Raw genomic sequence first — 25,272 nt, forward strand, 5'->3', positions numbered from 1 at the left:
GCTTCAGTTCCTGGGGGCGCAAAGAGTGGGGCATGGCTGAGCCACTAAACAACAATCTCGGTGTTGCCCCTTCCCGGCGCTGAGCACACTATGCCCTCCTGGGCGCCAGGTCTGGGTCTGCGTCCCCTTTCGACGGGTGGCCCCAGGCGCTGGCACAGTGTGCGATGCAGGAGGGTGCATGGGGGCCGCGCTGCCCCGGGTATCGCGGGGTGGGGGTTTCCGAGTGGGTCGCGGGAGGGAGGCGGCTGTCGAGGCCGGGCTGGGCGCGCGCTCGGCCGGGCGGGGCGCGGGCCTTGGCGGCGGCTGTGGAAAGAGGGTGGAGGCCCCGCCCCGCCGCGCCCCTCCCGCCGCCCCGGCCCCCCCGCACCGCCCGCCCACTCCGGCAGCCGCGAGGGGCGGCCGGCAGAGCGACGCGGAGCCCCGCCGGCGCGGACCCCGACGACGCCCCTGCCTGGAGCCCGCGAGCCGCGGGCCGCCCTCGAGGGCCAGGAGCGGCGCCCGGCGGCCGCCCCTGCAGGTAACCGGGAGGAGGCGGCGCGGCTGCCGGGCTTGGGGGCTCCGAGGGCAAGACCCGGCCTGCGCTTCTCCCGAGACTGTCGGAGACACCTGGGCCGGCGCCTAGGACTCCGGGGTGAGGCGGGATGGGGCACTCGGGCCGGGGGTCGGCGCTGGCACGAGGGAGCCCCTCCTCCCTCCCTTCCCAGAAGCGGGGGCTCCAGCTTCAGACAGGCCCGGGTGGAATCCCTGGCCATGTGGCTCGGAGCAGTCATTTCACCTCCGGGAGTCTCCCTTCCCACCTGCGAAATGGGATGACAACGCTTCCATCGCAGGGTCAGGAGGGAGCAGGGGCCTTAGACTCCCCCAGACCCTTGTAGACCCCAGGCTCTCCTCTCCCCGTCTCTCTGCTGGTTCTAGTTAGCTGGCCACCTCCTGGTTTCCCGTTTTGTTTTTTTTCCTGCTTCTGCCCCCAAGTCCCTCCTATTCAGGGTGTCCTAACAGCATCCCCCAAACCTGAGACAGGTTTTGAGGGCTGTCTCTGCCAGAGGCTTAGCACCTTGCTGCAGCTCAGGTCTGAGACCTGCGGAGGGGTGAGGGGGCCTGGTGCCTGACTCAGAGGAGCTGGGATCTGGGGGCCCCAGAACTGCCTCCCCAGTGTCTGTCCTGGGGCTGGAGCCACAGTGACTGTGGGATTCCCCTGGGGTTGTCGGGGGGCGTGGGGAGACACTGTTCAGCCAGAGGAGCCTGGGAGTCACGAGCTTTGAAGGGCAGACCCTCGGAGTCCGCTTGTGTGTGTGTGCAGTGTGTGAGCCTGTCAGTGTGTGCCTTTGTGGGGTGTGAGGGGGACAGCGGGTGTCTGCCGGTGTGTCATTCACGTGTGTGTCGATCCGTGTGTGCTTATGTGAGGTCCTCGGTGTGTGTGAGAACGTGCTAGGCTTTTGACCCAGAAATACCACTGACCTCCCTCAGGGGACCCTGGCAACCCGGAAGCCCTTCCTCCTGTCTGCCGTCAGCGTCTCTTGCTAAGGCTGTGCCCTTGTCTGGTGGTAGGCTTCACTCCCTCCTTGGAGCGCCTTTAGTGAAGGCAACCTCCCAGGGAGCTGCCTTGGGTGTCTGGAAGACCTGGGGCCACTGGAGGGTTAGGCAGTGTGGGGCTCCTCGCAGGGGACTGGCGCTCACTGCCCTGAGCAGGTGGGGAGCCCTCGGGGGCCGCTCGAGACCCCGGAAAGGAGATGCAGAGGGCAGCAACCCTGCGTGGGGAGTTGGCGGCCTCGGTCAGTGCACAGCTATCCCCACTGGCCTCTTGCTGGGTTGGTGAATGCAGATAGGCCCTCGGACATGCAGTCACCCCCAAACAATAACGAGGACACACCGCAGACATACTCACAGAGTCACGCACAGCTGCATAGCTACACCCGCTCGCACTGACAGTCACACACAATCACACACCAGCACATGGTCTACTGAAACATACACCACGACAGATGCTGAAACCACAGACAGGGCAGGTGCACGCACGCACACGCGCACGCGCACACCCACACGGACTCCTGCAGACACATGGCAGGCCCCGCATGGCCCAGCCAGACAGGACAACACACACGCGCACGCACACACAGACACACACTCTCTCAGTAGGGTCTCTCCAGTTTCACTCTATCACAGTGAAAATTAGTTTCCGCTTATTCTCTGGCTCAGAGGAAGAGGAGAGAAAAGTGGAGGTGAAAATATCTCCTAGCAAGAATGGGGCAGGCAGATAGCCAACAGGGCTGTCAGCCTGAGCACCCCACCTCCTCCCCTGCTCCGGGTCTCAGCCAAACTGAAGGCTGGTTGCCCTACTGGTCCCCTAGCCCACTCCAGGGCCCCCAGTGGCAGGCATGGGGCTCCCCTTGTAGGAGAGTGGGGCCTCAGATGAACCAGTCCCATCTGTGGCCTGAGGCACTTACAGAGGCACAGCAGCCTCTCATATGGGGTGCAGCTGTGTCTCAGGGTGCCCACTGAGGTACGTGGGGGGAGGCATCTTGTAAGCCAAAGTGTGTGTGGAGGGGCCATCAGGAGAGGCAGCGAAGAGGTGACTCTAGCTGGGGTTTTCAGGGAGAAGAACTTTGACAGGTGCAGAGGGAGGAAAGGGTAAATGAGGACATTCCAGTCAGAAGGAACAGCATATGCGAAGGTGTGGAGGTGGGAAGCTGCAGAGTTCTCTCAGAGGGTGGTGAGTACTTGCCGGCTCTCAGAGGGTGGTGAGTACTTGCCAGCTAGGCTCACGGCTCACACAGTCGGGGAGTGAGGTGGCGGGACTGACAACTACTTTGAGGTCAGATTTCCTAGGACCTTGTTCAGAGAAAGGGTGTGAGCTGCAGAGTGGTGCAAATTGGGGATCCCTCTGGTTGTTCCTGGGGGCAAGGAGGCCACTTAGGAGGCTGGGCAAGAGTTTGAGGAGGAAGATGATAGAGGCTGAGGTGAGTGGTTGCCATGGGGATAAGAGGAAGGTATAGATGGAGAGGAATAAGGAGAGAGACTGGACAGACCTCAGTGATGCTTGACTATGGGGGTGAGGAGAGGGTGGGCCAGGAACCATGCTCTGAGTGGCTGTGGTCTGACCCCAGAGGAGGCAGATCAAGGGGAGGTGTGGGTTTGAACCCCAGGGTCTGGTATGCTTAGGTGCAGGGGGCTGACTGTTGAGTGTGGCCATGGGGCTGGGGGCTAGTTAGTGTCTGTGAGGCCTGAGTATGTATGTTTAGAAGCCTAAGTGGGTGTGTGAGGCCATGTGTGTGCACAACTGTGCCCAGACATCAGCTAGGGAAGTCATGGTCCCAGAAAGGGCATTTCAGGCCTGCTGTGTTCTGTGGACGTTTCCAGGGTGGTGGGATGTGGACAGTGGGTCTTAAGTGAAAGCAGCATGTGCAGTGAGGGGAAGAGCTGATCGGGGTTACTTTCCATGTGACTCTGACCTTGGGAGTCAGATCGAGGTTACTTTCCATGTGACTCTGAGTAAGGGTCTTCCCACTTCTGTGCCTCAGTTTCCTCATCTATAAAATAGGAATGCTAATGCTGGTCTCCAGGGTCCTTTTGCCTGCAGAGAGATGAGGAGTAATCCCAGGTCACACATGATCAGGGTGCAGAGCCAAGAACTTTCACCTAGACTTCTGATCAGAGTCTGTTCCACCCCTCTGTTTGGATCCTGGGAAGGGACGGGGGAGGGCCTGGCCCTGCTTCCATTCAGATTCTTGGAAAGTTTTGAACTGAGAGGTGACTGTCCCCATGCAGGCTGAGATTTCTAGCTCTTAGAGGGCAGAAGAAGCGGGTGGCAGAGGGTTACTGCCTCCTGGAGAGAGCCATGCCAGCACTGCCGGCTCATCTCCTGGACGGGATTACAGAGACTCAGAGAGGAACTCGCCTAGGGTCACACAGCAGCCAGTGGAGGAATTGAGCCCTGAGGACAGGACCCTGGGCACCGGCTTCCCTTCCCTCCGGAGGCTGTGCTCCCCTCACAGGGGCCATCCGGAACCTCGGATGGAGGGGACCTTGTCATCAGAGGTTCTCTAACTTCAATTCTTTCTGTCCCCTTGGGGGAGAGTAACAGTAAGAGTTTACTGGGCAGCCACTATGCACCAGGACCTGTGTTTGCATATCTCATTTAGTCCTTATTACTCTGCTGCAAGGCAAAGATCGGTAGCCCATTTAACAGAGGGAGAAGTGGAGGGCTCAGAGAGGTCCGTAACCTGGCCAAGCGTCCCCCTTCGGAGTGTCAAGCTGGGATTCGCTCCCAGGTCCATAAGGATGTACAGCTCATGTTCCTCCCCCGCTGACCTCCCAGGCTCCTGCCCTCTCCAGGGCTCGGTTTGTGGGGGGAAGGGAATGGAAACTTAATTGTTTCTCATCGGTCCGCCGTGGGCCAGGCACTGTCATACACAAGGTGCTTTTTTGAGGGTCAGGGAACATGGGGAGCAGTAATCATGAGGTCAGGCGGAAGTGCAGCGAGGACTGTGAGGACTGGCACGGTGTTTTCTGATATCTCAAGATGCGCTGTGGACCCGGTGGGCCCCGTGAGGGCGGGTGGTTTCTGGGAGGAAGGGGTCCGGGCCTCGGGTCTCAGTTCTGCCATGGCAGTGAGCTTCCCCCTGGGTCTCCATAAGCCCATCCGTGAGATGGGCCAGTAATGCCTCCTCGGATCTCCTTGGAGCCTGTGATGAGGAGCAGTGTCGCTTGTGTGTGGGGAGGGGTCCTTTCTCTTTGCTGAAAGGCCCCCGGAGGCCGACTCTCTGGTCTCTCCCCCTGCAGCGTCCACTGCCCTCGCTAACCAGAAGCTCTCTCCCGTCTAGCCTGCTTCCCTCCCACCGCAGCGGCTGCTGGCCGCCACTCAGCTCTGCGTGGGCCCTCCAGGCCACGCTCCCTCTGACAGGCGACCACGGCTCAGCTCGTGGCAAACATTCTTTTCATAGTTCCCGGAGCACAGCAAATCCGGCTGCTTAGCCAGGAATGCACAGCCCCCTCCTGCAGCGGCGGCAGGGGCTTGGGCAGCGGAGCCCCTGGGGGTCAGGCAGGAGGGGCTGAGGGGCTGTGGAGGACCCCCATCCCCGCCCCAAACCCAACACATGCACGCATGCATGCACGCTGGCCCTCCACTCCAGGGAGCCACGAGGCGTCATCATCATCTGTGAACTCACTGGGCTTGGGTCCCAATTCTGGCATCATTCACCACGGGCTGGCTGGCAGACCTGGGCGAGTGACTTGTCTCTGAGCCTCCGGTTCTTCATCTGTAAAATAGGGTTTCTAATTTAATCTCATAGGGCTTTGGGGGAGGCCAATCATGGCGATGGAGACAATGATAATAGCAAACATATATTGAATGTTCCCTTAATGCGCAGCACTGCTGGAAGTTGGCTACGTGATATGAACGCCCTTCATTCGCTCCAGAGCTTTGCAAAGTAGGAATTGCTCCCACGTTCCTGACGAAGAAGCTGAGGCACAAATGAATGAGGTCACTGCTAGTAAGAGGCAGGGCTGAGAGAGGAATGTGAGCAGCTGGGCTCCAGAGTGGTTCATACCCTGTCATGATTTTTTAAGCAGAACTCTTAGCCGAGGGCCAGCTCCTGGTAAGGGCTCAGAAAATAGAGACTTGTCCCATGAGCCCCGCTCTGGGAGGAGTTGACTCTTCGCCTCCTGGCCATCAATCCGCACCTCTGTTTGGAAAGTTGGGATGGGGAAGCGGGCCTGGGGCCCTGGCCAGTGTCCTTAGGGAGCCTGAGCTCTCAGAAGATGGTGGGGGACGAGGGGGTGCAGACTGTCCCACCCACCTCTGGTCTGGGATTTAGCTGGAGGCAGGCACTGTGCAAGGAGGCGATGTCGCCAGTGGAGGGGCTCAGGAGATTAGGGAAGGCAGCTGAGAGCGCAGGTTAAGAACAGAGTCCCATTGAAGTGGGCTCAGGCCCTGCCCTGGCACACCCACCCTCCCCACTTTCCTATTTAGTAGGACTGAAGGAGCCTTGGTCAGTTGGAGTGGGCTCCTGAGGCCCAGGATAGGAGCGGCCCACTCTGTTGCCAGCCTTGCTGGTCTCTCTTGCCATCTGGGTCGAGGCAGCACAGATGGGGGTGGAGAAGTGAGGAGCATTACCGTGGCAGCAGTCTCCAGGAAGCCCAAGTGAACCGGGGTTTGGCCATTTGAGGGCTGGCAAGCCCCAAGGTTCAGATCCTAGCCCTGGTGCTTCACCATGGAGAATGGATGTCACTTCTCTGGGCCTCAACCCTTCTCAAAAAAGCGATTGAATTCCCGCCTTACAGGGTTACAGGAGAGCATGATAAAAATGCCTGGAACATGCCTAGTGCTATGTCTGGTGCATAAAGTATGCTTGGGATTTTTATTTTTTACTTTTTGTTTTTTGGCCACACTGTGCATTTCATGGGATCTTAGTTCCCTGACTGTGGATTGAACCCATGGCACAGCAATGGGAGCAGAGTCCTAACCACTGGACTGACAGGGAATTCCTTATACTTGGGATTTCTAGAGACCATTATTATTAAGGGCTAATGTGTGAAGGGCATGGAGAGCCAGCTTTAAGCTGCGCTCAGGGTCTCTGATGCTGCTGTTGTTGTTTAGTTGCTAAGTCCTGTCTGACTCTTTGTGACCCCATGTCCTTCACTATCTCCAGAGTTTGCTTAAATTCATGTCATCGGTGATGCTATCTAACCTTCTTATCCTCTGCCACCCCTTCTCCTTTTGCCTTCAGTCTTTCCCAGTATCAGTCTTTGATTCTGATATTCAAGGCATCTCTCAGGCTGACCTCAGCCAGTTCTTCTCATCTCAAACCATCTGTATTTAGAGAGGTTAGGAGCCCAAGCTTTGGCACCAACAGCTTAGGCTTTACCCATTGTGAACTGTGTGACCTTTGACCAATTACTTAACCTCTCTGTCCCTTGGTTTCCCACTCTGTAAAAAGACAAAGAACATATACTTCATTGGGTTGGTCTGAGGACTAAAGGAGACAGTTCACGAGAAGAGCCAGAAGAGAGCCTGGCACATAGTAGGTGCATAATAAGTGTCAGCTATGAAGGAAATGGCAACCCACTCCAGTGTTCTTGCCTGGAGAATCCCAGGGACAGGGGAGCCTGGTGGGCTGCCGTCTGTGGGGTTGCACAGAGTCGGACACGACTGAAGCGACTTAGTAGTAGTAGTATGATTAGTTAGTTCGCTTATTTAATTATGTTCACAACATTCATGCCTCCCACACACATGCTGCTACTTTAGCCTGGACTGATTATCTCTCCCCACCACCACCCAGTTAAATCTATGTTCATCTTTCAAAAGCCCAGATCCAATATAAATCACTTCCTCTTCCTGAGCCTCATGGTGAGGGTGGGGACTGGGGCCAGATAGCCAGGTCCAGTTGGGCAGTGAGAACCTCCCACCCATGCTCCTCCGTCAGCTAGGCTGGGCCCTCAGAGAGAGCGGCCTCATGACCCACCTCTGGGGTCACGGTGTCAGAGTGGCTTGGATGGGGGCAGGGCTCAGCTGAGCTGTAGAGAGGGCTTAGGAGCCACTGGCTCCAGCAGCTGGCTGCTTGTGCAGGGAGAGGGCTGGGATGTCAGAGTTTCCATGGGAGCGGGCAGAGGCGAGCAAGCAGCTGGGGGAGAGAGTGACGCGGCCGGCAGGCCTCCCTGCCAGGTGGGCTGGCTAGGCATCCCCTCCCTATCCATGAGGGATTCATGTCTGGGCTTGGACTACGGCCCCAGCTCTGCTGTGTGACCTGGGCTGGGGCTTACAACAGTCAGGTATCATGGCTGATTGAGCCACCAGTGGGGACTTGGCTATCGAGGGCTGTAACCACGTCATATTCCCTGCTCAACAACCATCCATGGCTCCCCAATGCCTCACAGAGAAACACAAGCAGAGCATTTAAGGCTCTCCACTAAAGTGGCCCAGCCCTTTCAGCCCCTGCTCACCCTCTCAACCTCATGGCACTCTGGACCTTCCCTGTGTCTGTCTGCCCAGCAGCTTCCTACTGCCTGAGATTCCTTTTCTTACTTTGCCTGCGTGTCAGACTCCTACTCACCCTTCAGGATCCAGCCCCTTCCTGCATAAAGTCTTCTAGGGAAACTCAAGGGAGGGCAGTATTCCCTGCTGTGTACCCCCGTGGCCCAGAGACCTTGGGCAACTGTGTGATGGCCACTTGTCTGATGCCTCCGGCTAGTTCAGGGCAGGGCAGGGCGTTGAGCCTAGCTCATACCCAGTAGGAGCTTCCCCAGCTAGAACTCTAGAGTAGGGACCACCCCAGCCTAGGGTCTGGCAGGGTGTAGGGACTTCTTCAGACTGGACCCTGGCACACAGAAGGGGCTTCCTCAGCCTAGGCCCTAGGACAGGAAGAATCCCAGCAGCTCAGGGCCAGGTCCTTTGTGGGCATTGCTGAGTGTGCATGGAATGAATGAAGTCAGTGGTTGGGGGGGGGGGCACACATCTTGGCTCCCTGAGCAGAGACTGAGGTTGGAGTCAGTGTTCAGCAGGGGCTCCTGGTAAAAAGCCCATGGCAGGCCCTAGGGTGGCTGTGAGTCAGGGCAGGAGGCTTCCCCAGCTCCTGGTATCTTCCTCAGTTTCCCTCTTTCAATTCTCAGGCCTTGTCTCTGCTGGGACCTTCAGAGGCCCCTCCGACCTGAAAGGTAAGCTAGATTTGGGGGCAGGGGTTCTCCAGTATCCCAGGCTGCATGAGGCCTGTGCTTGCTGCCTTCTGCCCTTGCCCCCCCAGCTGCCTCGGAAGCCCCTCCCCAGCTCAGGGTGTCCTAGCGGGCAGCCCCTTTTGCAGGTGACCTCAGCTCCCTCCGGCCCAACTCGGAAGCAGCTTTTTCTCATTTGTGAACTATTTCGCTCCTTGGCGCGGCCGTGTTTGCTTGGCCTGCCTGGGTGCAGTGGCCTGGCCAGGCTCCCGCCGGGCCCCCTCCCTGCCCAACCCAGCCTCTCCTGCCGACGCTGAAGCTGCCGCCACTGCGCAGGGAAGCCGCGAAGGCCCAGGAATCTTGGCAGGCGTGCAGAGGCAGCGGGCGGCGGGTGGCGCTCCGGAAAAGGCTGCAAATGTGAACCAGAAGGCGGTAGGGTGGGGATGGGGGACTGGCGGCTGAGAAGGCGGGGCCCAGCCTAGGGCCTGGGGGTGCCTGGGTCTGGTGGCCCTCCAATGTCCGGTCTTGCTCAAAAGCTCAAGGCCTCTTCTGGGAAGTGAGCAATGGCACCAGCTAAGGCCTGAGCCCCTGGCGAGGAAGGGCCGGTCCCCTGGCCACCTGCCTGAGGATACACGGCTGCCCTGGCTCCTGTCTGCTGCCCAGCTTCTTCTGGTTCATCTGCCCCCACCTGGCTGTTCCTAGCTCCCTGGACACTCTGTTGCCCCCCAAGATGCTCCTCCCCAGGGTAGTAGTGGGCTGGCTAGCCTCAGAGATGAGCAGAGATTGGTGGCCTGGGAAGTGGGCCTAGTCGCCTTCAGGAAGGGAGGTCAGCCCAAGCCCCTCCAGCCCAGAGCTGAGAAGGACTCTGGAAGAGCGACCAAGGAAAAGGGACCCTATGAGAAGCCATCTTGCATGCTGGCAGGAGGTTGGAGGTGGGGTTGTCAGAGACCAGGAGTTAGATCACCCAGGCTGCAGACTGTACTGAGCACCTACTATATGCTGAGCCCCAGCTAAGGATGAGATGGGTGTCGGAGAAGACAGGCCCTGGAGGAGGAGCTGTTCTGCCTGAGGGAGGCAGAGAAGGCTGCTTGGAAGAGGAGGCATTTAACTGGGACTTAAATGAGGAATGACATGTTTGCCTGGAGAAAGGAAATGGTAACCCACTCCAGTATTCTTGCTTGGGAAATCCCATGGACAGAAGAGCCTGGTGGGCTACAGTCCATGGGGTTGCAAGAGTCGGACATGACTTAGTGACCAAAACCACCACCACCTGGAGGAGAAAGAAAGGGGCAATTCAGGCAAACAGGATTGTGCAGGCAAAGGTGGGCAGTGGGTACAGGGAAACATCAAGAAGTTAGTTTGGGGTGTCTGGATTCAGGATGCTGGTGCTCCTCTCACCCCTAAACATAGGTGATTTCCCTAAGGGTGATGGATGGCCCTCATCCAGGCTGCAGCAACACCACCAATGAAGCCCTATTTTTATCTCCAGGCTATATCTCTCCCTCTCAAGTTTCAGACCCACAGGTTCTCTGCCTCTTAGATATAACCCATCCTAGATGCCCCTCAGTCTTCTTTACTCACTCAGTTTGGACTATTCCACCATCTCTTGCCTTTATGGGCATGTTGAACTCTGATCCGTCCTTACAACTTCCTTCCAATGCTGTTTTGCAAGTTGAGGTCCCCTGTGGTCTAAGGTCCTCAGCTGCAGGGGTGAGGGGTGTTGGGACTCTTGGTGGAACTGAAACTTTGTTGTAAAGACAAGGTGGGCAGAGGCGACACTCCTGTGCTGCCATCAGTCTGGATGATAAGGTGTTCTCCAGGCAGCCCTGTCCCAGCATAGCCTCCTCCCTCCATCCCCCAACTCTCAGATTCCAGATAGCTCTTTAGCTTCGAAACAGTCCTCATGCTTGCACATTTAAATTTGAGAGGTTCAAAGTCTCAATGACCCGCAGGACAGTGAGGTCATGGGAACTGGACACTGCAAGTCTCCACCCAGACCTTGTGGGGCTGCTCAGGGATCATCTAGGGATGTCAGCCCCAGACCTGATGTTAGCATTAAGGCCACAAATGCTGGCCTTCTGGAGGCTCCCATCAGGTGACCAGCAGCTAGAGATTTCAGAGCCTGGAACTCTAACAGGATCTAGGTATAAGGCATGAGAGAGCAGAGGAAGACAAACGGGGTGGGCAAATGGGATGGTGACACAGAGACAGGAGAGAGACCTACCAGGAGATGCCTCAGATACACAGGCAGGTGAGGATCTGGATTCAGAGACACAGACGTGACAGAAGGGTCACAGGTGGGCATGTCAGTCACCCACATGGTTCCCACAACAAGCTGGTTCCCAACCTCTTCCTCACATACATAACTCTTAGACCCGGAGTGTGTCTCCCCACCAGCTGTGGTCTCAGGGGTTTGCCAGCTTCACTGTGATCTTGCCATCCTCTCTGCTTTCTTTATCCACATTACCACTGAGTCTAAAGTACAGTCAGCCCTCTATATCCGTACGTTCCACATCCATCCTCAAATTTGGCCAACTGTGAATCAAAAATACTTGAAAACCAATTCCCCAAATTTCCAAAAAGCAAAATTTAAGTTTACCTTGTGTCCCAGCAACTACTTACATAGTATTTACATTGTATTCAGTATTATAAATGGTTTAAAGTATATGTGAGGATGTGCATTGCTTATATGCAGATACCACACCATTTTATACAAAAGACTCAAGCATTCATAGATTTTGGTATCCACGGGGGGTCTTGGAACCAATCACCCGTGGATTCAGAGGGATGACTATATACCTTCTCCAATAAGCCACAGGGACTGCAGAATAACATGGGATTTATCACGTTGGTACTAGGGAGTCATTGGAGAATCCAGAGCGGGGAGGGCCATGGCAGAGCTGTGCCAAAGTGTGGTTCACATACAGGCAGCGTTAGCATCACCCGGGAGGTTGTTAGAGCTGCAGATGCTGAGCCCTGCTCCACACGTACTGAATCAGGATCCCTGAGGGTATGGGCTAGGAGCCTGTGTTTTTAAAATCACGTGATGCACACTGAAGTTTGAGAAGCACTGTTGGAATATCTGTAGGATGTTCTGAGGAAGACAGAGAAGCTGAGGTTGAGGGGTGGGAGAGAACAGTCATGATAATCCAGGTGAGGATCTGGCAATTTAACAAACCTTTACTGAATGGCTGGAATGTGCCAGGCTCTGGGCTGTGTGTTGGGAGAGTACAAAGTCTGTATTAGGACAGAGAGAATGGGGGAGGTGGGGAAGGAAGAGAAGTGACAGAAATAGAGGAGACAGAGTCTGCAAGATTGGATTGGGGGTTTGAGGGCAAAGGAACAGGGCCGTCATGTATAGTTGTGTGGGTTGGTTACTGTTCAAGGACGCTGGGGAAAGTCAATGAGGAAAGCCCGAGTTGGCTGGACGGAGGGGTAGCCCTTCCTACTTGTGCTAAGGCAGTGTATAGGCTAGAGAGATTCCACGTAAGGAAGGAAGGGTCAGAAGTGTCAGGAGTGAGGTCCTGATTTATGGCCTGGGCACCAGGGAGTCCGGGAGAAGCACGTATTAGGGGAGAAGATAATGACAGCAGTTTGGGTGGAGGTGTCTGAGGGACAGCCAGGAGAAAATGCTTGGCTCGTAGTCGAACTCAAGAGTCTGGGGCTCAGGGGAGTGGTAGCTGGAAACAGACATGGGAGTCCTTGGTGCTGAGATTGGAACCATGGGAGCTGGGGAGAGCTGGAAACTGCAGGAGAAACATCCAGAGAGAAGAGAAGAGGTCTGAGCCAGCTCCTTGGGGCAAGCCTGGGTCTGCAAAGTGGGCAGAGGGAAGGAGCAGAGAAGAATCTGAGGAGGAGCCTTTCCAGGAAGGAGGAAAGCAGGGTCACAAGGCGGGAGGCAGTGCTGGTGAGAAGGAAACACGCGAGGTGAGAGGGTGAGGGGTAGAGAGAGTTCTTTCAAGAAGCTTGGCTGAGAAGGGCTGGAGAAAGATGAGGCTGGCCAGGGGTGGGGGTGAGGCCTCTATAGACTTGGATGCAGAGGCTGGGACTGGGGGAGGCAGCCACAGACAGTGAGCCCCCCCACCCAGCCCCGAGGAAGAGGTGTGGAGGGGCTGGGGGGACCTTGAGTGGGAGACAGGACCCCTTTCATCTGAGAATCAGGAAAGGGGGATGGGAAAGGGTTCCTGATCTCTGCAAGCTGAGAGAGAGGTGGGGGTGGGGGGCTCAGGAACCCTGGAGAAGTGGAGTCGCGGGGGTGGGATGTGGGCATCATGCCCAGTGGGTGAGGAGGGCAGTTCCTCTGCTTCTTTCCAAGATCCATAACTCCATCCTTGCCCTGAGCAGGCTGTGTGACCCCTAGTCAGCAGCATCTCAAGAGCAGTCAGAGAAAAGACTGAGAAGCCCAGATAATTGACTTTTAGGGAATTTCACAAGGTCCTGGCCTTTGGCAGCAAGTCACCTGAGGTTTTCAAAGGTTGGCGGAGATGGTGCTTTGCAGCAGGAGGCACTAAGGTTAGACTGAAGGGAGGACTTTCTGGCCATCAGGGTAAAAGAACAGGGCAGCACGAAGGGGTCGATGGTTTAGACCATGTCAGTAACCCTTTCACAAGTGAAGACACTGAGGTTCAGATTATGTTACCACACAGCTGGAAAGTAGCTGTGCTGGAATGAAAGTTCAGGGGCAGTTAGAATGTAAAGGGTCTTAAGGCCCCTCCACCCCGCCCAGAGCTGGACCCCTGATAGGGAGAGCCTCAGAAAGAGGCTCACCTGTTGAAGTGGCAGAGACTGGGCTTAGAGAGAGAGAAAGAGAGACCAAGAGAAATGGGTCAGGGGCCAGAGACCCAGGGAGAGAACAAAGCGCGGCCGGGCCAGTGGGGAGACAGGAGCAAGAGGGGCAGCCGATCCCGCAGAAATGTCTCCACAACAGGAAGCGTCTCATAACATACCTGTGGTTTGGCCAGGCCCCGGGGCTGCCTGAGCTCCCCGCGGCTCCCTCAGCTGCAGCCGCCCTTCTGGGGTAGGGGGCTTGCAGCAGCAGGAGCCTGCGCAGAGCCGCGTTCCATCCACCCACCGGGGGTGGCGAGGGGAGGCGGGGGTCAGCCAGGGCCGCACTGGCCACACCCCTGCACGCTCCGCCGGGAACCTGCGCCCCGCACTCAGGCCCCCCCTTGCATCGCGACCTCTGAGAGCTCACGTGTGCAATGGGATGGAGAGGGGGCAGGCCCTTAAATTCCACAGGATCACCTGGCCCCCCACCCCCGGCTGCTGAGCTGCTGATCGTCTCTGGGACCGGACCTTTGGAGGGAGGACTGGTGGGAGGGGTCACTTAATGCTGAGGCCCCTCTGCTCCTGAAGCCCTGTCCAGGGAGAGAGGGGTCTGTTGTGTTCATGCCGCTTCTTCTTCCTGCTGGGGTCCCTTCCCTTTTCCCCTCTCATTGGTCTGAAGGACCCTGGAACGCTACCCGCTCCCAGCCAACCTCCTCTGCCGCCCCCGGAGGAGGCCCAGGCTGCCACAAAACGCTGACTTGGACAAAATGCTGTTTTACGGGGATTTGTTGAAAAGGGGGGAAATCCCCGTTAAGGACTTGCAGCTGTCCAAACACCGCGTCTACCCTGCTGCCGCCACCGCTCCATCCCTGAATCAGCGTCTTCTTTTGCATCCCACCTCCTGCCCCTGTCAGCCCCGCCCCTTCCCGGTTGCCTCGGCTCCTGCCTTCCTTCCTAAGAGGTTACCAGAGAGGGTGACGGTCTGCCTAAGGTCACACAGCAGAGCCAGGCTTGAGCCTCAGGGCTCTCGCCAACCAGTTCCATGAGGGGAGACCAGGAGCAAGCAAGTGGACCGGCTGTTCCTCCCTGTGTGCTCCTATTCCCCAAGCGGGCAGCTTTCAGCTGAAGTTTCTTGATCGAGGCCACGTGAATGTCCCACCTGTTCCCTTTCTAGCTGACACATAAGCCCCTCTGAGGGGCTGAAGAGGGGGCTTCCAGGGCCGTGTGACACTTGTCTGTGCAAGGTCTGAGTGAGTTATTCGTGTGATCTTTAAATCTGACAGCAAATTGAGTTCATCATACATTTATCTCTGTGCCAGCCAAGTCCTGTGCTGGGCATGGAGGGGAGGGGAGGAGCGGGGAGAGAACAGGAAAGCCAAAGAGGGAGACGAAGCTGTGAGGGGGCCCTACGGGTGTCAGTGGAGCCCAGGGGAGGCATCCAGTAGGCTTCCCGGACGTCTAAGAATGGGGAGGAGCAGGAGGTGGGGACGCAGTAGGGGGAACCAAGGGGAGGAACACGTGCAGAGCCTGGGGAGCCTGCGGCGGACCAGGCGGGGGTGGGGGGCGGCCAGAAAGGGATGGCAGTGAACAGGAGGCAGAGGCGCCCAGGCGCCCTTGGCTCTGCTGGCGGCTGGCGTGGGCCGGCAGTCCCTCCCACCTGGGCAGCCATGTGGCACCCTGCCAGCGCCATCGCTCTTTCTGCAGCCCCCTTCTCCTGTGATGTGCACACTGCCGCCCCCAGTCCCTCTCTCCCCGCCCCTCGGCCCCCAACCTGGACTGGCATGGCCGCCTCCCCTTGAAGAGCTGGAGTAAGTTTTCCCTCCTCAAACCCACAGGCAGCTTGGAGTTGGAAGAGAGCTTCCCTTCCTCAGTCTGCTTGCCTCTCTGTCTAGCTTGTGCTCTCTGGCACGTTCTCCCTGGAGGCAGTCTGTCCCAGCGGTTAAGAGCTCAGGTTCTTAACAGACTTCGCTCAGACCCTGGCTGCCAGGGGGCGGCGCCTCACTCCCGCTCGTCTCCAGCCTCAGACGCCTCCTCTATAGGAAGAGGAGGCACCGTAGCTCCTCTTTCCCGGGGATCTGGTGGGGATTACATCAATCGCGAACTGTGACGCAGCACTTAGACGGTGCCCCAGCGAAGGTGTGAGCTGTCATCCTCGCTCAGACACGCCTCCCTCCAGAGGAAACACCTGCTCCGGGGTCCTGCCCCACCTCCATGGAGCAGGAGGTGCCAGGATGGGGCAAGTTCAGGGAGCCACGGGGGCGTAGGGCGGGGATGCTTCCTGGAGACCCGCCTTGCCAAGGAGGAGTGAGAAGTGGGGAGCTGGCAGGGGGCCCTGCCTGGACTCGCGGGGGCCCTTCCTCTGGTGCCCTGTGCCCCTCTACAGTTCTCCCCATCCCAGACACCCTCCCAGCCGAGCCTCCATCATCAGCCCCTGCCTCTGTGAGGCCTCACCCAGCACGGCAAGTGGACCAAGGCTCCCCAGCAGTAGCAGTGTTAGTCGCTCAGTCGTGTCCCACTCTTTGCGACCCCATGGACTATAGCTCCCCAGGCTTCTCTGTCCATGAGATTCGCCAGGCAAGAATACTGGAGTGGGCTGCCATTCCCTTCTCCAGAGGATCTTCCTGACCCAGGGATCGAACCCAGGTCTCCTGCACAGTAGGCAGATCCTTTACCATATGAGCTACAGGGAAGTCCCCCCTGGAGCCAGGGCTGTCTTGAGTCCTCCTGGGGGTGCCGTGATTTCGGCCTCTGGCCCACCCAGACTCCCCTCCTCCTGCTTCCTACTGCAAGGTCTGCCCCTCTGCCCAAGCCCCTGCTCCCCTTCTAGGCAGAACATTCTGGCTCTGTGATGTATGAGGATCCCCCATTCCCCCAGCTCAGGTGGCCAGGGCAGGAGAGTCTTTATCCCGCTCTCGAGAGGCCTCATGGTACGGTGGTTAGCGTCTGGGGCTTAAGAGTCAGACTGTCTGGGTTTAGGCCCTGACTGCACTCTGGTTTCCTCACCTGTAAAACAGGGCTGATGAGCCTTGCAGGGCTGAATGTGGATAGAAAGCCAAACTTTAGGGCAGTGCCTGGCCGAGGCCTCTGTCATCAGTTAACTGAGGGCCAGGCCTACACAGTAGGAGGCCTAGCACCAGTCATGGTGCAGACAGCAGGGGGGCTGTGTTGAGGGCAGGTGTTCTGGGCAAGATTCTTAGTTTAAGCTTCAGTTTCTATATCCATAAAATAGGGGACAACAATTGCATGAGCTGGTTGGGGGTCGTTGAGAGGGTTAGTGATGTGAAGCCAGGCAGCCCTTAGGTGGCAGGTGTTATTATTATGCTTGGGCTCAGGGAGGCTGAAGACCTGCCCAAGGTGACAGGGAAGTTGATGGCAGAGCTGGGTTGGCAGCTTCACCATCCTGCCCCAAAGCCCCATGTTCATTCCTGCAAAGCCCGCATGATACTGAGTTTGGAAGAATACTGCACTGCAGCTCCAGACTCAGCCCCAGGCGCATCCCTGGATGTGAACAGTCCACTGCCACACCTGTCTGCAGCCACACACAGGTGTGGAGAGCCCCTGGGTGGGGTGAGGGGAGCCCAGAGCAGGGATGCCAGGGCAAGTGGGACCTTCCTGGGGTGTATGAAATGTCAGGCTAGTCCCCTATGCAGATACTGATGGGTACCCGCCCTGGGATACCAAGATATCTCTGATCATCACAGCAATCCTGAGAAGCAGGTTGTTAGCCTAGCTTGAAAAGAAAATTCTTTCTTTTTTTTTTTGCCACATCTCCAGGCTTGCGAGATCTTAGTACCCCAAACAGGGATCAAAACTGGACCCCCAGCACTGGAAACTCAGAGTCCTAACCACTGGACCAACAGGAAATCTCTTAGCCTAGCTTTTAATTAATTATTATTATTTTTTTCCCCACACCTTGCAGCATGCAGAACTTCCCTGATCAGAGATCAAACCTGTGCCCCCTGCAGTGGAAGCACAGAATCTTACACACTGGGCACCAAGGAAGTCCTAGTCTAGTTTTTTAAAAAGAACTTAATTGAGATACAGTTCACATAGCATGCAATTGGCTTATTTAAAATATAAGAATCCACAGTTTTTTAAGGTACTCACAGAATTATGCAACCATCATCACAATCAATTTAGAACATTTTCATCACCCCTAATAGAAACCCTGTGTGTTATTCACCCAGTCATGTCCGACTCTGCCAGCCCATGGACTGTTGCCTGCCAGACTCCTCTGTCCATGGAATTCTCCAGGCAAGAATACTGGAATGCATAGCCATTCCCTTCTCCAGGGGATCTTTCTGACCCAGGGATGGAACCTGGGACTTCTGCATTCCTGGCAAATTCTTTACTGTCTGAGCCATCGGGGGTCTCAATAGAAACCCTGTGATTAACAATCACTCCCCACGTCTACCTGCCTCAGCCCTAGGCAACCACTCAGCTAACTACTTTCTCTAGATTTACCTATTCCGAACACATCCTACAAACAGAATTCTGATTTTGTGCCTGGCTTCTTCAGTTGGTGATGTTTTCAAGATTCATCTGTATTGCAGCATTACTTCACTTCTTCTTCTTGCTGAGTAATATTCCACATCCTGAATATTCCACACCATCCATTCATCGGTTGATGTACATCTATCGTTTCTACTTTCTGGCTGTTATGAATAATACCAATCTGAACATTCACGTACACGTTTCAGTGTGGACATGTTATTCCATTTTACAGACGAGGAAACTGAGTTCACTGAGTGGACACTGCTTGCTCAGGCTTCCCCACCTGGTGAATGGAAGATTTAGGCTGGCTATCCAAATCTGGAGCCCATTTTTCTTCTTAACTCAGTGCTTGTTCTCAGAGCTGAGACAGGGCTAAGTCAGGACACTAGAGTGAGGGGTTAATTCTGTAGAGGAAGGAGTGACAGCTTCCCTGGGTCTTGAAGGACGAGTGAGGGGAAGAACACTGCAGGCAGAGGAACAGCAGGTGCAAAGGCCTGGAAGTGTGAGGCTGCCTGGTGACTGGGGCAAAGGTATGGGGGAGGGGAGCGGCAGAGAAAGGGGCAGTAGATGGTAGAGTTGGAGACACAGATACTGATTAGATGATTAGAACACTAAGTTGGGAACCAAGGACTTTTACAAAAATTATTAATTTATAATTTTTTTAAACTTTTTATTTTGTATTGGGGTATGCCTGTAACTCACTTCAGTCGTGTCCAAGTCTTTGCGACCCTGTGGACTGTAGCCCAGCAGGCTCCTCTGTCCATGGGATTCTCCTGGCAAAAAGAGTGGAGTGGGTTGCCGTGCCCTCCTCCAGGGGATCTTTCTGACCCAGGGATGGAGCCTGTGTCTCTTATCTCTCCTGCATTTTCAGGCAGGTTCTTTACCACTAGCGCCACCTGGGAAGTATTGGGTATAGCCAATTAACAAAATGTGGTAGTTTCAGGTGAACAGCAAGGGGACTCAGTCATACATATGCATGTGAAGTGAAAGTCAGTTGTGTCCGACTCTTTGTGACCCTATGGACTGTATAGTCCATGGAATTCTCCACGCCACAATACTGGAGTGGGTAGCCTTTCCCTTCTCCAGGGGATCTTCCCAACCCAGGGATCGAACCCAGGTCTCCAGCATTGCGAGCAGATTCTTTACCAGCTGAGCTATAGGGGAAGCCCATACATATATGGGAAGTCATACATATATATGTAATTAATGGTCTCGAGGCTTGTGGGATCTTAGTTCCCCAACCAGGGATCGAACCTGGGCCACTGGCCGTGAGAGCCTTGAGTCCTAACCACTGGATAGCCAGGGAATTCCCACAAAGGACTCGATCCAGAAGATGGTGGGGAACCCAGAAACACCTGGACTTAATGTGAGGTCAGACAGACCTTGGGCAAATCTCAGTGCTGCTTCCTAGAGACGTTTGCTTTAGTTTTGTCATCTGGAAAATTCGGATGACAGTAACAATACCTCGTTAAAGTGCTGGGAGGATTAAGTGAGCTCCCATGCTGGAGAGCTTAGCCTCATGCCTGGCAGAGAGCCAGTCCAGCACGTGGTAGTGGGTGTGTAATCATCAAACAGTGTCTGGCAGGGCTGTGCCAAGGTTAGAGGTGTTCTGGAAGGGCATCTGGCTGCCAAGTGAATGGTTTGGGAGGCTGTTGTCCAGGAACCTCACCCCCACCCCTGCCTGTACAGAGAGCTATGCGCAGGGTTAGGAGAGGTTTAGTAGTAACTTCTGCAGATTCTGAGACTTTGAGAATTGCTTGTGAATAATAACTAAATTTTCATCTTTTTTGTGAGCTTCTGGGCCTGGTGCCAAACCACCCATGAGCTGGCTTGACGGCCTCTCTCCTTCCTCCCCGCAGCACACCCGCGGACGCCATGCAGGGGGCTCTGACGCCCCTGTCTTCGCTGCCACCACCTCTGCTAATGCTGCTGTTGCTGGGGTGCGGGCCGAGGGCGGCTGCCAGCGGTGGGGCCGCCGGGGCAGCGGGCTACCCGCCGGTGCAGTACGTGCAGCCCATGCACAAAGGACCCGTGGGGCCGCCCTTCCGCGAGGGCAAGGGCCAGTACCTGGGTGAGCATCGCTCCACCCCGCCTCCTGACCCCCAACTCCCTGTCTCCTGACCTCCACCGGCTCTTCCCAGGCCCTCTCTCAGCCACAACCCGTCCACTCCACCAAAGACCTTCCCACCTCCACTTGCATCTTGATTTGGGTCCAGGGCCTCCCGTCCCAAAAGGGCCCGGAAGTGGGGTGGAGGTGGTCTTTGGGTAGGGGAGGGGCGGGAAGGTTTGTGGGGAAGTAGGAAGGGGTTGGCGCCGATTGGCTCTCAGGAGGGCTGCTGTGCCGCCTGGTGGCCATTCCACCACAGTTCCGCAGGGATGAGAGGCTGCTGGGGAAGGGAGGCCCAGCCTGCGTACGTTGGGAACTAGGAGCCCTGGCTGTGGATACCCTGCAGCTCCCAAGACCGACACCAGACCACCCCTAAATTGCACCTTTCATGAGAGAAGGGAGGGAGGGCCAGGGTGGTCTTCATGAGCAGGTACAGAACCCTAACTTCTCAAGTTGCACCCCATGCTGGCTAGGGAGTGGGAAGATGGGCCCCCTGGCCCCACTGTCCAGGCCCCTGACTGCCTCTTCTCTTTTTTTCTCAGAAATGCCTCTACCACTGTTGCCGATGGACCTGAAAGGAGAGCCCGGACCCCCTGGAAAGCCTGGGCCACGGGGTCCCCCTGGCCCTCCTGGCTTCCCAGGAAAACCAGGCACCGGAAAACCTGGGCTCCACGGGCAACCTGGCCCCGCCGGCCCCCCCGGCTTCTCCCGGATGGGCAAGGCTGGTCCCCCAGGGCTCCCAGGCAAGGTTGGACCACCAGGACAGCCGGGGCTTCGGGGGGAGCCAGGGATTCGAGGGGACCAGGGCCTCCGGGGGCCCCCAGGGCCCCCTGGCCTCCCTGGGCCCTCAGGCATTGCTGTCCCTGGAAAACCAGGCCCCCAGGGGGTGCCGGGGCCCCCAGGATTTGGGGGGGAGCCAGGACCCCAGGGAGAGCCTGGGCCCCCAGGTGATCGAGGCCTCAAGGGTGAAAATGGAGTGGGCCAGCCAGGGCTACCTGGAGCCCCAGGGCAGGGGGGAGCCCCGGGGCCCCCGGGTCTCCCGGGTCCGGCTGGTTTAGGCAAACCAGGTTTGGATGGGCTTCCTGGGGCCCCTGGAGATAAGGGTGACACTGGGCCTCCTGGGGTGCCAGGACCTAGGGGGGAGCCTGGGGCTCTGGGCCCAAAGGGGCCCCCTGGGGTGGATGGGATGGGGGCACCGGGGTCAGCAGGGTTGCCAGGGCCACAGGGCCCACCAGGAGCCAAAGGGGAACCAGGGACTCGGGGCCCCCCTGGCCTGATAGGCCCTACTGGTTATGGGATGCCAGGCCTGCCAGGTCCCAAGGGGGACAGGGGCCCAGCTGGGGTCCCAGGGCTCTTGGGGGACAGGGGCGAGCCAGGTGAGGATGGGGAGCCCGGGGAACAGGGCCCACAGGGCCCCGGGGGGCCCCCTGGACTTCCGGGGTCTGCAGGGCTCCCTGGCAGACGTGGGGTCCCTGGGCCTAAGGGGGAGACAGGGCCTATAGGACCCCCAGGAGTGCCTGGCATTCGGGGTGATCAAGGGCCTAGTGGCCTGGCTGGGAAACCTGGGCTCCCAGGAGAGAGGGGGCTTCCAGGGGCTCATGGACCTCCTGGACCAACTGGGCCCAAAGGTGAGCCAGGTTTCACGGGCCGCCCTGGAGGACCAGGGGCGGCAGGAGCCCTGGGGCAGAAAGGTGACTTGGGACTCCCTGGACAGCCCGGCCTGAGGGGCCCTTCAGGAATCCCGGGACTTCAGGGTCCGGCTGGCCCTATCGGGCCCCAGGGCCTGCCAGGCCTGAAGGGTGAGCCAGGCCTGCCGGGCCCCCCTGGAGAGGGGAAAGTGGGGGAACCTGGCGTGGCTGGGCCAACAGGGCCTCCTGGGGTGCCAGGTTCCCCAGGACTCACGGGCCCTCCTGGGCCTCCTGGCCCCCCTGGCCCCCCCGGAGCCCCTGGGGCCTTCGACGAGACTGGCATCGCCGGCTTGCAGCTGCCCAACGGTGGCGTGGAGGGAGCTGTGCTGGGCAAGGGGGTGAAGCCACAGTTGGGGCTGGGGGAGCTGTCAGCCCATGCCACGCCCGCCTTCACCGCTGTGCTCACCTCGCCCTTCCCTGCCTCGGGCATGCCCGTCAAGTTTGACCGGACTCTCTACAATGGCCACAGTGGCTACAACCCGGCCACAGGCATCTTCACCTGCCCCGTGGGCGGGGTCTACTATTTCGCCTACCACGTGCATGTCAAGGGCACCAACGTGTGGGTGGCCCTCTACAAGAACAACGTGCCGGCCACGTACACCTACGACGAGTACAAGAAGGGCTACCTGGACCAGGCATCTGGCGGGGCCGTGCTGCAGCTGCGGCCCAACGACCAGGTCTGGGTGCAGATGCCCTCGGACCAGGCCAACGGCCTCTACTCCACCGAGTACATCCACTCTTCCTTTTCGGGATTCTTGCTGTGTCCCACATAACCTGTGCTGCCTGGCCTCCTCCTCTTTAGCGGTAGAGAGACCTTCTCACTTACCAAGAACCTCCATTTAAAGGAAAAAACCAAAGACTGAGACAGAGGCGGGCACAAGGCGGCCGCGGCCTTGGCCTGGGGAGACCGGCTTGGATTCTCTCCACGCAGGCTGAGGTTTCTTCCCGGAAGAAGCTGGCCTGAGTTCCTCCGCCCCACGTCTGTGCAGTGGTGGGGGTTGTGCCCCCATTCCTGCCCTGCCTGGCCCCCTGGCAGGGCTCCAGGATGTTCGGCCCAGCTGGTGGAGACCCCTGCCCCCTTGTGAGTCCTGGGCTCTGCCGGGCGGTGAAGGAGGCTGCTCCTCAGTGAGTCAGCAGTGAGAGGGGGCTGAGCGCTGCCCCCCCATTCCCCTGGGAAGACATAGTCCCAAGCCCTGCCCAGCCTGCTGGCCCTCAGAGGGCACCTGCTCAAGGGATGGGGCGCAGCTGCCCTCAGTTCTTGGCTGGGGCTCTTCCAGCGGCCCTGGGACCTCCAGCTTAAGGTGATAGATCTCCCAAAGAGCTTTTGTTTCTCTCCAGGGGAAGGGAGAGGAGGGGGACCGTAGTGGTGGCCAGTGTGGACACCCTGTCAGGACTGCGACCCTAGCGGTGGGGCTGTGGCTGCGGGCCTGTCCCCGGTGGGTATGGGTGCGTGACTGCCCCTGCTGGCTCCTGGGCAGTGCTGACCCCCACTCACTGCTCAGGCTGCAGCCATGGAGAACGGTGGCTTGTGAGGGGCAGGGGTGTGGGCCTGGTGCAGGATGGCCATTCTTCACATTCATCTCCATCCCCAAGGCTGCCCCCACCAGCTTTGGCTTTGCTCAGCGTGAGGGCAGCTGCCCAGGCCCCTAAGGACTGCCACAGGTGGCACGAGGCAGGGCCGGCAAATCAGCGAGTCTTGAGTATTCCCCCTCTCTCCTTTCACCTGCTGAGGGAGAGCGCTTTACTCAGACAAAACTGTAAGGGGTGCCTGCCGGCCCCACCCCCAGTAGCCCCAGGGCAGAGAGCTTCCTGTTCACCGCAGAGCAAGGTGCACGCAAGCTCGTGGCTGAAGGCAAGCTCGTGGCTGAAGGCGGCCGCCCGCTTCTCCTTAGGAAGAGCCAGATGGTGGGTGTGCGTGACTCCAGGGGTTAACCTGCAGGGTCTTCCTCTCCTTCCACTCTGGTTCCAGTTTCCTGTCCAAGGCAGGATTAGGGCCCAGGAGGCTGAGGCCCTGAGAACAGGGGTTCCAACAGGCCCCTTTGGGATGAGGTGGACGTTACTGCCATTTTCCCCAATCAGAGCTCCCCTCTGCAGGAAAAAGGCAAGACCTCCTTCCCTCCCCTTGGCCCCTAGTTCAAGCTGAGTGGATACTGCTGAGATGAGGACCCAGCGTGGACGTGCTGCAGCTCTGGCCCTCACCCCGCCTGCCCATGTTGAGGAAGGAGGTTGATCACGGACTTCTGATGTGTTAGGCTGTGGCTCCCTCAGGCCCCTGGGCTGGCCTCCTCCCCACCCACAACATCTCCAAATCAAGCAGACCCTTTGACTGCTCGTTTTAACTTTCAAAAGGAGAAAAGAAAACCCAAATCTGCCCAAGTGGCATTTCAAGAGCAGGTTGGGCTAGGGTTCCTGGTGGGTTTTTTATCCATCAGCAGCAGCATTGGAACTAAGTCTTGAGTCATACCTCATGGGGCCACCTGCTCAGCGTCCTGAGTCAAAGCCACTGCCATTTAACCTGTTAGGAAGGGTTCTGATGGGTGGAAAGGCGCCAGCTCCCAGTGAAGTCCAGGGCCCTGAGGGTATGGGGAGCCAAAAAACAGAACAAAGGAGCTGTTTCACAGAACTGAGTTTCTGCTGTCATTCCTGAAGCCTTTGGGGAGAAGTAGGTGGTTTCCAAAATGTTTATGGGACTTTAGTTCCAGGTGTCCACTTAACTGACTAGCTTTGATAAACTGTGTTGGGTTTTAACAATGAAACTACATTACCTTGTGCATTTTTGTATTCTAATTCCTCATTTTTTTTTTAAAGATTAAAGTTTAAGTGTTCTCCATTAGTAATTTCTTTCTAACCTGGTATAGGAAGCTTAGTTCCCTACATACCTATTATGTGGCCTGTGTCACAGGAGATTCAGGAAAAATGCACTTGGGAATCAAAGAAAATGGAGCTTCTTTTTGAAAAGAAAAACAATGGTATTGACTGTATTGACACAATCTCAATAAAGCCTGTTGTATAAACAGCACTGTGCTGAAACTGGCCTTGATGCAGAGGTGTCTTGAGCCTCTGGATTCCATAAAGCACCTGGGGAGCTCTCTGGGACTCTTGTTCTGCACCTTCTCAAAGAGTATGCATTCTTCCCCAGCCCCCAGCCAGGGGTTCTGTCACCACGTCAGAAATGCTCTATTCTCCAAAGCTGCCTGGGCTCTGCACCAAGTAAATGCCAGGAGGCGTTTTCAGAAACCAAACTAAGGCAGTGGCTGGAGCTGGGGGAGATGGGTCAAGCTTCCCTGGAACATTCCTAAAGCTCTCAGGGGTAGTGGAGCATGGCAGCTGGCTCAGGATCCCGAGGGCGAAGTTTCAACATCTGATACACATTATGAATGAAATCAGGGATCTCTGCTCCTGTGGGCGGGGCTGGTGCCAGGCCCAAGGCGGCAGGCAGGGCTTGGGGAGCAGTCCTGGAAGAAAGCACCTGCCCCACAGCCTGCCACAGATCCTGGGGATCTGGACCGCAGACCTGAGGCCAGTCCAGGCCCTGAAAAATCCTGGAGGAACCCCGTCCCGACTGAAGGCAGA

At 57.3% G+C, this 25,272-nt stretch overlaps 1 protein-coding gene across 3 annotated transcripts; it reads left to right on the plus strand.

The window, feature by feature from the left end:
* Positions 1-401: 401 nt before the first annotated feature.
* On the plus strand, positions 402-24,729 carry COL8A2 (collagen type VIII alpha 2 chain). Of its 3 annotated transcripts, none has more exons than XM_040231641.1 (4): positions 402-517; positions 8,605-8,649; positions 19,764-19,975; positions 20,554-24,729. In XM_040231641.1, exons 3-4 carry the CDS (start codon positions 19,780-19,782, stop codon positions 22,470-22,472), a joined length of 2,115 nt encoding a protein of 704 aa, XP_040087575.1. In that variant the 5' UTR covers positions 402-517; positions 8,605-8,649; positions 19,764-19,779; the 3' UTR covers positions 22,473-24,729. The 3 variants fall into 3 exon arrangements, with proteins under 3 accessions (XP_040087575.1, XP_040087577.1, XP_040087576.1); XM_040231642.1 differs by lacking the exon at positions 402-517 and adding an exon at positions 528-631; XM_040231643.1 differs by lacking the exon at positions 8,605-8,649.
* Positions 24,730-25,272: the final 543 nt, after the last annotated feature.

The sequence above is a fragment of the Oryx dammah genome, unplaced genomic scaffold, assembly GCF_014754425.2.
Source record: "Oryx dammah isolate SB20612 unplaced genomic scaffold, SCBI_Odam_1.1 HiC_scaffold_28, whole genome shotgun sequence".
NCBI lineage: Eukaryota > Metazoa > Chordata > Mammalia > Artiodactyla > Bovidae > Oryx > Oryx dammah.